Consider the following 15,011-nt stretch of genomic DNA (forward strand, 5'->3'; position numbering starts at 1 on the left):
CAATGATATAATTATATGTATTCTTATTAACTCGATTATGCAAAAGCGGAACACCAAGATATTGACCCAGATTTTGTGTGTGCACAAGACCCAATTGAAGGCTCATCTTTTTCGCTACTCCATCATGAACATTGCTAGAGAAGAACACCAGAGATTTGTTTCGGCTGATTTTCTGGCTCGAACTAACACAAAATTTGTCCAGTACTCTATCTATTGTTTCTATTTGGTCCATCGTAGCTTTAGCAAACAAAACAAGGTCGTCGGCGAAAAATAAATGTGACAGCCTAACACTGTTATTGCCGAGCAAAATGGGCTGCCAGATCTGTTGATCGACCTCTGCTTGAATCAAATGAGATAATCTTTCCATACACAAAACAAATATGTACGGACTCAAAGGATCACCTTGCCGAACTCCGCGAGATGGCTTAAACGAGTCAGACATCTTCCCATTCCAACTGATTTGCATCGAGGTAGACGTAAGACATTTCATAATAACATTAATCATACCGGATGGGAGGCCACAATCCATCAAAGTTTCAAGAATAAAATCCCAGCTAAGTCTGTCATAAGCTTTTTCAAGATCTATCTTAAGTGCCATAAATCCATCTTTGCCTCTCCAATGACTCATAGAATGTATAATCTCTTGAGTGATTATGATATTATCTTGAATATGACGGCCAGGAACAAAGCTGGACTGCATCGGACTAACGAGCTTATCCATTACACCTTTAAGCCGATTAGCAATAATTTTTGTAATGATTTTGTAACTCGTGTTGCATAAGCTGATTGGTCGAAACTGATTAAAAGTTTCAGGTTTCTCACATTTAGGAATCAAAACAATCATCGTTTTGCAGATACGAGAGTCAATCGAGCCGCCTTCGAAAATAGCCTGCACCATACGACAAATAGAGTTTCCAAAGATATCCCAATTATTTTGAAAGAACATTGCATGGACACCATCCACTCCAGGAGCTTTCAGAGGTGCCATTTGAAAGAGAGCTGTTCTAATTTCCTCATTAGTAACTTCACAAGCTAATTTTCCAAGATCTTCAATAGAAAGAGCAGGAAAGCGGCCTCCAGATTTAAGCTGAATTTTGTCCCCATTGTCATCAGAATACAGGTTTTGGAAGAAGGATTTTGCTCCCTCAAGAATTTCCACCTGATTCGAGCTCCACTCACCTGTGTTCAAACGCACCATATTAATCAAGTTTTTCTTCTTTTTATTTTTTGTGTATGCATGATAAAACCCGATATTTTTATCTCCATGCAAATTCCAGTTAGCAGTTGATCTTTGTCTCCACAGCAACTCTTCTTGAAAAAGAATAGTTTCATACTCCCATTTCAGCTCTTTTTCAAGATTAATCAAGTTTTTGGAAGTATGTGTTTCCAGTGCTCGCTGCAAACCAGCCAGGCGAGCAAGGACTCTATTTTTCCTAGAAAAAATATTCCCGAAAACTTGTTTATTCCACATGTGAGCTAAGCAACTGAATTCTGAGACTGCATCTGGAAACTCAAGACTATTGTTCCAGGCTGATTTAACAAACTCTCTCCAATCCGGGTGCGTAGACCAGGCTGCTAAAAAGCGACGTTGTCTTTGCTCTAGCACTTGATCTGAAAAAGAAACATTAAAGGTTAACAGGATAGGACAATGGTCTGAATGGATTCTAGCCAAATGTTGAACCCGAGCTTCAGCAAATTTATCCCTCCATTCGTCATTACATAAAAAACGATCCAGTCTTTCATACACTGTACCCCTCTTCCAAGTAAACCGAGTACCAGAAAAACCCATATCATACATGTTACACATTCGAGTCCAAGACTTGAATTTTTTACAACCTATTGAGTTATTTTTCGCCCCACCAATTTTTTCTTTTCCATCCAAGGTAGCATTGAAATCACCTGCTACCACCCACGGGCTGCTCATGTGATCAGAGATAGCCTGAAGCTCTTTCCACAAAAAGTTACGCTTCTGAGCTTGCGGGCTACCATAGACAGCTGTGTAGTAAAATTGACTATTATCAATGGCTGTTATTCTAACATGGATAAACTGTTTGTGATTCTTAATAATGTGAATAGTAAACTCCTCATTCCAAAGCAGCCAAATGCCACCAGAAAAACCATTAGCTTCGACTCTATGGGATCGATGGAACCCCGTTCTCTTAATGAGAAAGTCTGCTTTGTTACCACTAATTCTTGGTTCAAAAAGAGCTACCATATTTGGTTTATATGTTTTAATGAAATCACAAAGACCCATTCTGAATTTTTTATTACCTGCCCCTTGGCAGTTCCAGCTGAAGACTTTAAAAATCATATCAAACAGAAGAAAGTGGGTTGAAACCCGTTAATCCTCTTGAAATATCCATGCCATCTGCTATATCAGTCACATCGAGACCTTTGAACGCGCTCCCAAGGAGTCCTCCAACATCATTGTCGTTTAACATTTCAGCTGACAATGTTACCTTTGGAGAGCGGTTACTATTGCTGCGTTGCTTTTTGACAACTTTTCCCTTCATATGAAAGCCTTTATCCTTATCTGGGGGCTTGCTTTTTCCTCTGCCAGGGCCACGGGTTAGAGCTTTTGCCTTACTCGAGTCAATATTATTTGGGATTATCTGCATTTGTTGTTCCTCCTCATGCAAAACAACGACAGAATGTTGTACATTGTTCAAGGTCTCATTGTTATTATTATCTGGCAAAATGATCGGGCCCGTATGGGAATCATTATTCTTACTTGTCGAAGGCTTAGATTGGGTCTTGAGAGTATTGGGCCTATTTGGATGGTCCACAATCTGGATCGGTTCTGCAACATCTTTTCCTTTTTTCTGTTTACTAATGCCAATATCCTGGATTTGATTACTGATTTTGTTCTTTTCTACCCACTTCTTTCCATCCATAATGATGTCCTTCCCCTCATCACCTCTTTGTTTCCTTATATTGAAATTGGAAATTTGATTATCCTTCCCTGCCAGAATCTCATTATGCTTTCCATCTAGTTCTTCACCTTCCATATCCGCTAAGACACTAAATTTAGAATTGTGGATCTTTCCTTTATTTCCGCCTGTGAAATCTCCATTACCATTTTTCCATCGTCCCCGTCGTTGGACCTGCATCCAAGGACCAAAGTCCTGATGATTGTTAACCGGCGGCTCCTCCATCCTAAGGTCCATTCCTAATGTAGGCTGATTCAACACATGTTCCTTACTAACCGGTTGTCCCTGGAAGCAAGCTTCTTTGATATGTCCAACTTTGCCGCAACCATAGCAAATAGTAGGCAAATCCTCATACTCAACCTTTTGAATCTTCCCATCCATCAAAAATTTTGATATCAGAGGTCTTTGGAGATCAATTTGAATCGCAACTCTAGCATATTTCCCTCTATTAGCTGCCTCAGTGTTATAATCAACCTTTATGAGTTTTCCTAGCAACGAAGCTATAGATCTTAACGTGCTCTTATGATAATACTGCAAAGGCAGCCCTGGGAACCGTACCCAAACCATCGCCGATGACGGAAACCTCTCCTCCGGATTAAAACTTGGTGACCAAGGTTGTACAGTTAAATAATGCCCCAAGACAGTCCATGGTCCATTCAGCAGAGCATTTTGGCGATCAAATTCCTCATCGAACTTGACTAGAAAATAACCATTATCAAGATCAACTATTCTGAATTCACCCATAGGTTTCCAAAGCTGTATGATTTTAGTTTGTAGGGCCTTAAACCCCAAAGGTTTTCCTAGCAGCTTAACCACCACAGATAACTGCATGGATTGTGCTAATAATCGTTTAACACGATCTGAAAATTCAATACTTGGTATATCATTCATCACATCCAATTTCACATCATCTGGTAAAATTTCCAGATGGGTATTCGATTCTAAGTTTCCAACCACTTTGTCTTGCTGCAAAAGTTTGTCTCGAAATGAAATTTTCATTGCACTATTCTGCTGCACATGCTCATTATCATTATTCTTCTTCTGACTATTTTCCTCCTCCAGCTCCACACCTTCTGACCGAATCTTGACTTTCTTTGTTGATCTGCTCTCATCAGCTTCTGCTTCCGGTGATGGTGGGGGGCTAATTTCCAAGTTTCCGTCTCCTGTCGGCCTTGAACCAGTATCATGCAGAGAGAGCATTTTTTTCTCTCCCTAACAACACCCTCATCTGAAAAGCTACTTTCAGTCCCATTTTTTTTTTATTTTGGCTGCTCAATTACTCTTTCCATGTGTAGTACAAAATATAGTACATATTTTTATAAGCTTAATCACTTAAAAATATTTTTTTTTTAATTTTTTTTTAAATCTCACATTCTAATATTTTCAATTTTATCTCATTTTTTATTTTGCACTTTCAATTATATTTTTTTATTTTAAATTTGAGTGAAAAAAATTCAAATAAATCACTCATATTACTTCATTTTAAAAATTTATTATAACAAAAATGCGAATTAAAACAATATAAAGTAACATAAATAAAATATTCGAACTTTTTTTCACTTTAAAAATAGCTACAATTAAAAGTGAAAACTGAAAAATATACTGAATTGAAGATTTTAAATGAGGTCATAAATAAAAAAAAGAGATATTTTTAAATAATTAAGTCTCTTTGTAAACTACAATAACCCAAAAACTTATTCTTTTTAGAATCATTTGGTTTGAAAGTTAAGTTTGGAAAATTTGAATCTATCATAGAGCGTATGGTTCGTCAAAAAACTAAGACACAATGAGAATGGAAATAAAAATGAATGATCTCCATTATTTATTTTTATTTTATCAAAATTTACTTGAAAATAAAATACAATTATTCCTTGAACAAATTACATTGAGGTTTCTGAGATATACCGTAATTAACAGTTAGGTATCTTTTGTTTCAAAGTCTATTTGATAGTCTCTCAGTTTTAATTCCGTTAACTGGGAGATCCTTTCGTTAATTTGAGAGACTAAATTGTTTAACGAAACTAAAACTGAAAGGTATCACATCGTTTAATATAATTAAAAGTGAGAGATCAAGATGTTTACGAAATTAAAGGTGGGGGCACCAAATCGTTTGAAAGCAAATGTTGAAATTAACGAAAGGGCCTAATAGTTAACGGAATTGATACTAAAGTACCATCAAGTAGACTTTTAAAATAAGAGGTATCAAACTGTTAATTATGATATATCTCATAAGTCTTAAAACTAATTTGCTCTTATTTTTTTAATGATAACCACTCGTTCCTTATTTATCAATAGAAATAAACTTTTCGTTGCTATGAGAGTAAATTAAAATTTAACTAAATATTTTAATAACATATTAGGTAATAAAAAAAGTATTTAATTTTTAAAAAAAGTTATTTGTTTTTTTTATAAAATTTATATCTATAAAAAATATAAAAAACTAAAATTGATTCTAATTATAATTGCGAACTTTTTGACTAAACCGAATTAAGCCGAATTTAAAATATTATCTTTTCAAACCTGAATGAAAATTTTAAGGATTTAGTCTTTTCCTAATTGAACTAGAATGGTCGTTTTGGTCGGATTTTTAGTCCAGTTTGACGATTTTGATTCGGTTTTATATCGGAACATAATTAAAAAAATTGATATTCAAAATCGAACTGAACCGAAGAATTAACTTTCTAAAATATCAAATTAAACCGAACTGAAATGTTTTATTTTTTCAAAATGGAATTAATTAACCGAAATTTTAAGGATATAAATTTTTCAAATCAAACCAAACTTGTCAATTTAGTCGGATTTTTGGTTCGATCAATTATTTTAGTTCTTTTATTTTATAACTAAAACAAAAATAAATTATGTCTGAAACCAAACTGTACCAAAAATTTGATTCTTTTATAATGCTAACTTGAATCAAATCAAAAAACGTTTTTTGTTTGTTCGATTATTTTGAGTTAGTTCATATTAGAGCTTAATTGGGAAAAAAAATATTAAAATCCAAATCAAACCAACAATAAATTTTTTATAATATCAAAATGAACCAAATTAAATAGAGATTTTCTATTTTTATTTTATAATTCAATTGAAACAGACCATTTTTCTTATTTTGTTCCATAACGAATAAAACCAAAATTTTAAAGATCTAAATCTTTCCATACCGAACCAAACCCATCGGTTCGATTAGATTTTTTGTTTGATTATTTCAGTCTGGACAAATTTTAGGTTCGGTTACTTTGGTTTGGTCGGATTTTTGGTTCGATAGTTTTGGTTCGGTTTATTAAAATTTAACTAAAAAAATATTCCTAAAATTAAATCGAAAAGAAAAACTAATTATTTTATAATATCAAATTGAATTAAATTTGGGTTGATTTTTGTACTCCTATTTATTGTTTTTCTATACTAATTTATTAATTCAAACACCATATTAAAATAATTATTCTTATTCTCATCTTCATTCTCATTTAAATTTTCATTTCTAACCTTGAACCAAATGCCAACTTATCTTTTCAAAATCACTTTTTGTTTATTTTATGTATTATGTTCAACTCTCAAGTGCCTAACAAAGAATCTGGTTGATTTAGTTTAATAAAATCCAAAAAAATGTCAAAAGTTTATATAAAATCTCAATTATCGATCAACCATTGATAAAATCCAAACTAAAACTATTATTTTTTTTAATTGTTCTTATCCTAATTAATTTGAATTAAAATTTTGGTTCGATTTTTACTTAACCCTAATTAGTATGCAATGTGCCACTAGTAAAAGAACAATTTCTTTATTGTTATTATTATTTTGTGAGATCAAAAAGATAAAATTTACATGGTGTATGAATACCATCTAATCGTGATAAAGGAAAAAAAAGATAAGAAAAACATATATAACCTTGGTTAAAATGGTATCAAAAAAATGAAAACGCCCACCGAGGGGCTCGAACCCTCGACCACAAGGTTAAGAGCCTTGCGCTCTACCAACTGAGCTAGACGGGCAAGTTGAATACTTGTTGCTAAAATATTTATAAATAGACATCTGTTGGATGTATAAATCAAATCTCTGGACCGATCGAGTTCCCAACAGAATAGGAAAAGGAAAAACCGCATGAGTTAAGGATTAGGAAAAAGGCCAATAAAATTGATTTATAAATTCTTTTTCTTTATGAAAACTTAAGCATCATTAACAACACATTAGATAAGCCAATTCTTGTTTGCATAAAAAAAATATTGTAACTGGGCTAGCTCTAATTTTTTCTTACCAAATTATATTATTTTCAGTTTGATTCTTAAACTCTGTTCATCATGTCGTACGTGTAATTCTGGTAAATATACCGGAGACAAGGTTTCAGAATTGGAATCAACATCATCAACACTGAAAATTGAGCCTAAAGAGTATGCTTTTAGTTAAATTAATTTTAATTTGTATATATTATGTGCATGAATTCGGAAATTAAAAGTTTATTATATGATCTCAGGGATTCGTCGAACAGGGATTCTGTAATGACAATTGATCATGATCATGATCAAGTTACTTCCAAGAGAGGATTAAATTCAAGCATGAAGCCGAAATCATCAATTGTGTGGTTACACTTTACTAAAGAAATTATTGGACCTGATTGTACAAAAGTAAAGTGTAAGCATTGTAATAAATTATTATCTTTTATTACTAATTCCAGGAGGATTGGAACTAGCCATCTTCGCGGACATATAGTCTCCCATCAGAAAACATCCTTACTTGCTGATCAAGATCAGGATAACGGCGGGGATTTTACGCCGTCAAAAAAGAGAAAAGTTGGCGTTGTTTTAGCATTACAAAAAGTGGTAAGTTTTATTTCACAAATTATCTGGATAAAAAGTTCAATATTTTTATTATTTTTAAAAATGAACTATAATTCTAATCTAATTTCAAAATTTTCTTTAATATTTGGTAGGGGTCACCACTGAGGGATTTAAAAGTTGATAATATCTCTGTGAATTGTGAATCATTGCTAGAAAACTTGGATGAGGTGAAAGGGTCTCCACCACCTTCTTCGATGTTGCCCACTATCAAGTCCAGAGCTTCTCTCGAGGTAATTAATAAATGGGTTTGTTATATTTTTTTTATTAATTTTGGCGTGTTTCGTAATTACAACACAAAATCAAAAATTTGACAAATTTGACGTTAATTTTTAAATTTTGAAAAATTGAAACACTAACCTATTTTATGTTGTAGCTGTCGGAACATTGTATATTATACAGTCCGCGTTAGTGTACTTTCAATAAAAAATAATTCAGCGTTTCGATTTTTCAAAGCATGAAAGTTGGTGATTGAACTTGGTCCAAATTTAAAAATTTACATTTTAGTACAAATTCGCCAAAGTTAATGATTTAGTTTATATTTAACCTTAACAAATGTTTTAACGCATAAGGCAATACATAGATGTATCGCCTTAGTAAGTAGCATCTAGCAAAGTAATTAATGGTTATATTACGTTATTCGTGCCATATATACCATTATCTATTCGTCATTTTCTAAATATATTTTTAATCGATTTAGAGCTGATGTGGCACAATATTATATACGCCACATAAAATAAGTTTTATACACAAATATATAACATTGTGCACATCAAATTCAAACAGAATGTGCGTATATTTGGTAGTATTAAAAAATTGACCAGTGAGTTGTAGTTCAAATGGTAAAAGCGCCTGTTAAAATCGTGTATTTAATTTTTCTCACAAACACTCCCGCTACCTAATAATTAAAAAAAAGTATTAAAAAATATAAATATGACCCGATTTTAAAAATATAATATATTTGACAAATATGTAAAAGTTGTTTTTTTATTGAAAAAGTTGTTGGTCCATATAAATATTTTGCCATTTGAATAACTTAATTTCATCTAATTAGACATCATTAGCTTTGACAAGATTAATTCAACAGTACCTAACGTTAATATTTTGATTACTTGTTCCAATTACAGATTCCAATTCCAATGACAGAATCGTCATCTTCCCTCGTAGACTCTTCCTTAAATGTTCAAACAATGTCAGAAACACAGATTAAAGAACAATTATCAAGCTTCCTTAACATGTCACTAGAGGCCATCCACCAATCCAATTCCTTCAACAATCTCAAGAAAATCATAATCACACTTCTCCAACAAAACACTAGCCATCTCAAAAGAACAACTCTTCTGAATCTACTCTGTCTCGTAAACGAATCCAGAAAAAACATTCCGATCACCATATCCGCTGTCGAAACTGCCCGAGCCTGTTTTAATTCTCTTACGAAATTAAGCGAAGAGCTTGATGCAGAACTAAATGTAAGACTAGACCGACTCGAAGTTCTGGAGACCGAGGTTTCGAAGCTTTCGGATGAAGAGATGAAGGTAGAGAGTGAAATTCAGCGTTTGATTGTTCAGAAAAGGGAAATAAATGATCGGAAAAATTCAGCTGTGGTGCAACTAGAGAAGCTTAACGAAGAAGCTGTGAGTCAGTTGGTTGAATGGAAAAATAGGGAAGGAGAAGTTAGAAATGCTAAAGAAGATTTGTTTGGAGAAAATGAGAAGTTGGCTGAAGCTAATACAAATTGGAGACGTTTTAAAGAAGACTTAGGTTTGTGATCACTTGCGGTTTTGATTAGGTTCTGATTTTCTAAGAATAACCAATGAGTTATATTTTAAACAATACGAGCGCTAGGCAGTATTTTGTTAAAGTTGTGGATTCTATTTTTGTCGATCAAACGCCTACTTTTCCTGATTATCAGAAGAAGAAAAGAAACAAGAGTAAGAATTGGAATGCTATATTTGCAGTACTTTCAATAAGTTTGATTGTAGCTAAATTTTTCCAATTGAGTTTTAAAAAATTTAAATATTAAACAACAGCGCAACCAGCGCTATAGATCCTGTTCAGCTAGTCATTGACGATTGCAGGTTACTGATCGAAGATCGTGATGTCCGGTTCAAACATGTTCGAAGACAATGCAACCAAGTTGCACATACCTTAGCTAAATGGGGTATTTTTATCGGTAAAGATTGTATCTCTAATGAGAATGTTCCTTTTCCCGTTAATGAAGTTGTTATGATTATTGTTAATTAATAAAGTTCATCTTTCCTCTAAAAAAAAAATTAATTTAATTAATTCAGTTGAGCATGTTTAACTATAAATAAAACAAAAAAGATTAATTCAGACTATAACTTTTAGAATTAAAAAATTTAGTTAAAATAACAAATATTTGTATTTTTCTAATTATAAAGATCAATCATTTAGGATCATTTGGATAACCCGCCATTTTATTTATTTCTCTTAGAAAACAACTTTGAATCATTTCCAATGAATTGATTCTAATTTTAAAAAACCTCTTAACCGTATGAATTTATCTGGAAATTCAGCTTAACTTGTCGAGTTACAATAATTTTAGTTAGTTATCAGACTTTTATATCAGCCAGTCGAGTTGTTAATCTAACCTTGGTCCATAATGATTTGTTTTCCTTTAAGTTGTATGTTAAGTGAGGATTTTAAAATTTCGTATAAAATCTCTCTTAGCCGTTATCGTTTTTTGGGTTTTCCTTACTATACGTGAAAATTATTAAATAAATATATAATTTAAAAAATTGATTCTGATTTATTAACGTATTTAACTTGTTAAATGTTACTTTATTTTAGATAAATTAGTCCATTTGAACAAAAAAGATAAATAAATAAAATTTAATTATTATTACGCGAGTGTACTAGATTATAATTAAAATAAAACTCTTCAAATTAAACTATAATTGTTGAAATTAATAAAATTAACAAATATCTAGATTCTCTCAATCAAACAAAAAGTAAACTTCTTTATGAATAACTAACATCACAAGTGATTATTATTTGTGGAAAATATATAATAATGAACCAAATAAAACATAAAATTAGCAATACATATATAATACAACAAAAAGAAAGAGAGTGCGATAAAAAAAATACACCGATTATTATTAAAAAAAATTATAAATTTGAGTTAGATATCATTTTTTAAAATTTAGGTAAAATTAACTTGACTTTTATAAATTTGTTTTTTTTGACATTTGATCGAATTCACTACCGTCGTTCAAGTTAATTTTATTAATTAAATTGGTCAAAATATCTAATAACTAAATTGTAATTTGATCAATGAACTTATTTTTCTTTTATAAAAGTTTATTTTTTATGTTTTTATAATTTTTAAAAAAATAATTAAAATAGATTTTGTTTATGACAATCAAATTCTTTAAATGAGTCAACTATATAATTAACTAATAAAAAAATATTAATGACCAAATAATTAAAGATTCTTTTTAACTTAAAACATAAAAAATAAATTTAATTATTTTAACCAACTTTTTGAACTTTTTTTATTTTAAAATATTACATAAAATAGCAAATGCAAATGGAAGAAAAAAGAATTAATTACATTAACAATTTTATTTTTTAAATAGAGAACATAAAAGAGGAGGTACACGTTAGCCTTCAGGAACCTCAGCCAAGTCCATGTCTAAAGACCGTACGACGTCGTATTTGTATCATTTTTGTTGGACGATTTTGTCCTTCCGAAACTTTTTACCTTTAGCTTTTTAGGTCCAATTAGGGGTTTTCTCGTCTTGTTTATTGAATTTCCGTAGTTCTGTAGCTCACTACATTCAAGCCCATTAACTTCGTCTTCTACCTCTACTTTCTGTTTTCAGATAATTAAAAAATCCGATTCTTTAATCGGAATTTGTTTTTTGCGGCCCGGTTCACTTCGGATCTCTGATTATTTTATTTTTTAAAGGAAAAGCAGTAATTATAGTAATCGTAAAAAGATGGACTTACCGGAGTTATGGGCGATCTTCGGTCCAGGAGTAGCAGGAGCTGTATTTGGAGCCGGTTGGTGGTTTTGGGTTGACGCCGTTGTTTGTAGCGCCGTTAAAATTTCATTTGTTCATTACCTTCCTGGTATTCTTTCTATATATAATAATATGAATTTTAAGATTTTTTTTGTATTTATATAATTGATTAGGGTTTATTAATTGATCCTGTTTTTTTTTATCAGGGATATTTGCATCTATTGCAGCTTTGATGTTTAATTGTGTTAGGAAGGAAGATATTGACTACTCTCCATATGAAGAAGGCGAGTGGCGGTTAGTATTTTTTAATCTGTTTTCACTGTTTTTGTTCTAATTTAAAATTATGTTAAGAATCTTGTTTTATCTTTTGACTACATTTTACATTCTAATCATTATGATTTAAAGAACTTAGATGTTTTTGGTTGGTGATGCTTGTTTAGTTGTTTACGTCTTGAATCTGGAGATCAGATGTCCGATAAAATAACCTTAGTTGATGGAGATATTATCATGTACATAGTGTGCGCAACTGTGTGTGCTGATTGAAATTGTGTAAGGTTTTTTTGTGCATTCTTCCTTTGGTTGAGTTGAGATGCTTAAGATCTTATATGTGGCCGAGTTGTCATAGAAAGTATATCACAGTGCAAGTTGATCAGTTGTAATTTTGATAATTTTATCCCGAGCAGCTAATTTTTCATCCCATTTGTTTTAGTTTTATAAGAATGACGGGGAGTTATTCGTACAGCAGTAGGGGATTTAATCATTGTAAAGCTTGTATGAGAAGCTGGTAATGCATGTTTTTCGATTGCAATTTTTTCTGAATTGTGCGTCGCACAGTGACAAAACTTAGAAGATACAATTTTGTTTTTCTCTAAACCTGTTATTTAGAAACACAACAAGTAGGGAGTGCCAAGTAGAACATACGGATGGTAATATATGTGAAGAACTTGTGTCGTCTTGTGGTTTATGCGAAAGTTGATGTGTTGTCTTGTGATTTACATCATTACACTAAAAATGATTACCAAATTAATATTAGGGAATTCAGAACTCCCTTTACTTACTTTTTCTCCGTATGCACAACACTTCTTAGGGATGCGTAATGCTAGTGTTAAGATGTTGGAAACATTATAAATGAGTCATTATTGCCTGATCAATTGTGTTGTAAGCTATGGATTTCACCATAAAAGCTGATTTTGAGATGTGCACATGTCATCATAGAAGATATGATTTCTCTTGTAGTGGAGATGGTGATGCAGTTATGTTTGCATACCCATCTGTTTAAATTCTTATTAAATTTTTCCTGTCTTATTATGTTAACATTTAGATGCTGTTTTTTTTTTGAATGAGGTAATTGGATAGGCATCATCTACAAGTTCCCTCTTAATTTGAGATTTGAACTTAAGTTGGAAAAAATGAGGGCTTGTAACATTCACAACTATGCTAGAGTGTTTATCCTCTTTTCTCTTGCTGTTTCAGTCTGTTATAATTTATCCTTTGGTATGTGCGGCATTTGTATGACATACATTACAAGTTTCAATCAATGAGTCTAAGCTGTTCGTTTTCTTGTATAATTCATGTTTGAAAATTATTAAGGGGGAAATTGACACGAATGGAATGATGCTTTACGTAGATAGTATACCATCATATGGAATTATGAAGTTTTCGGTCAAGTTAATGCTGACAAATCTAGCTCTGACATGGAAACTTTGATGATAATGCTCAATAAAATGTTTCTCTTATTCCATATGATTGTCTTATTGATTGTAATCTCTGACATGCATGCCTCTTAATGGTGAAAAATATATTGATGTGTATATCTAGTTCAAACTGATATGCAAGAATGGTTATGCTTTGCATTCTGTTTTCATGCTCAAGGTTATTCTAAGTTTCTAACTAATTATTCCCTTTGGGACAACAGATTGAAGCTTTGGCTTTTCTTTGCTTACGTGGTATCCTTCGTTTCTCTAGCGGCATCAGTGGGCTTATTAATACAAGATTCACTCGTCAAATCTGGGCCTTCAGTATGGGCAGGAACTGCAGGTGTATTGCAATGTGTATCTGTGTTGATAAGGTAAATTGTTGTCTTGATTTGTATAGCTAATAGTTCCTTCTTCTTTTTTCCATAACCCAACAAAGTCTTAACTCTGAGAAATTTTCACTAATGTATCTGAACTTCTCTGCCTGTATGGTACCTAAATTTCATTTCGTAATTGAATATACTCAAACTATAATTTTGTTATAGCATAGTACCTTCCGTTAATAATTCTCCATTTCCATCAAAATGGACTGACGTATCAGTCACGTGGATATTTGTGCGGTAGAAAAAAATCCTACTAAGCGGGGTTTTCACTGTTTAAGGGAGATGGGGTGCCACGTGACAAGACATGGCATTCATACCGGGTCTCACGTGACGCCATGCGGAACCCCCATGTGATTTGTTTCTTTCTTAGTAGGATCTAAAAAACAATTCTTATGTGAGGTAGATATGACTACAACGTCAGCCTATTTTGATTGAAATGGAGATTTGTGTTTACAAAAGGTACTTTATAGCTATAAAATTATAAGATATGTACATTCTAGTTATGAATTGAAATTTAAGTACCATGCAAAGAGTGAAATTCATGTAGCGCTGGTAAAATTTCCCCAATCATGTGAAGAATTGTTGGTCGATCTATGACAAGCTTTTTCTCGTTATTACACTCCACACACAAATACACTGATATTTCATATAAGGGTGTTGAATATTTTAAACATTAATTGTTTTTTTTAATGACATACTTTGTTCTAATAACTAAATCTGTTATTCACAGTGGGCTAATTTATTGGACTTCGCACTCGGAATGAAATGTGAAATTGTATGTATCATTTAGGGATGAAATAGAGTCATCTCCTGCTTACAAGCTGCCTATCAGAATCTGGAGAATTGATAGTATTCTAAGCAAGTCTACTAAAATTTATGGTGGTGGTTGTCCTTGAGTCTGTTCATAAAAAAATCTAAACTCATTTACACTGGTTTTTCTTGATTGTTTTATGTATCCTTATGCGTTGTTTGTCGTATAAATTTATTGCATCTCCAGGAAAAAGGTATTTACTGCACTTCTGTATAATACAATATCATTATGTAAATGCGAAGTAATATTTCAGGAATTAAACTCTCAAAAAAGCATCAGTGTTTCTAATTGATGCATTTGTCACTTTGCTGCTTCAATTTTGGTCTTGCAAATACGTGCTGTCGGTTGCTTTATCCATGGCTTGTTTTTTCTTATTAT

General features: G+C 32.1%; 1 protein-coding gene and 1 non-coding gene across 2 annotated transcripts; one reads left to right on the plus strand and one right to left on the minus strand.

Moving 5' to 3' along the window:
* Positions 1 to 6,843: 6,843 nt before the first annotated feature.
* On the minus strand, positions 6,844 to 6,916 carry TRNAK-CUU (transfer RNA lysine (anticodon CUU)). The gene has a single exon. It is a non-coding gene; the product is annotated as a tRNA-Lys (tRNA).
* A 4,605-nt stretch (positions 6,917 to 11,521) lies between these two features.
* Positions 11,522 to 14,936, plus strand: LOC126683501 (uncharacterized). The gene is made up of 4 exons (XM_050379416.1): positions 11,522 to 11,854; positions 11,952 to 12,039; positions 13,661 to 13,813; positions 14,553 to 14,936. The coding sequence occupies exons 1-4, from the start codon at positions 11,722 to 11,724 to the stop codon at positions 14,584 to 14,586; spliced, it is 408 nt and encodes a 135-aa protein (XP_050235373.1). The 5' UTR covers positions 11,522 to 11,721; the 3' UTR covers positions 14,587 to 14,936.
* The last annotated feature ends 75 nt before the right edge of the window (positions 14,937 to 15,011 follow it).

This window comes from Mercurialis annua, linkage group LG5 (genome assembly GCF_937616625.2).
Source record: "Mercurialis annua linkage group LG5, ddMerAnnu1.2, whole genome shotgun sequence".
Lineage (NCBI taxonomy): Eukaryota > Viridiplantae > Streptophyta > Magnoliopsida > Malpighiales > Euphorbiaceae > Mercurialis > Mercurialis annua.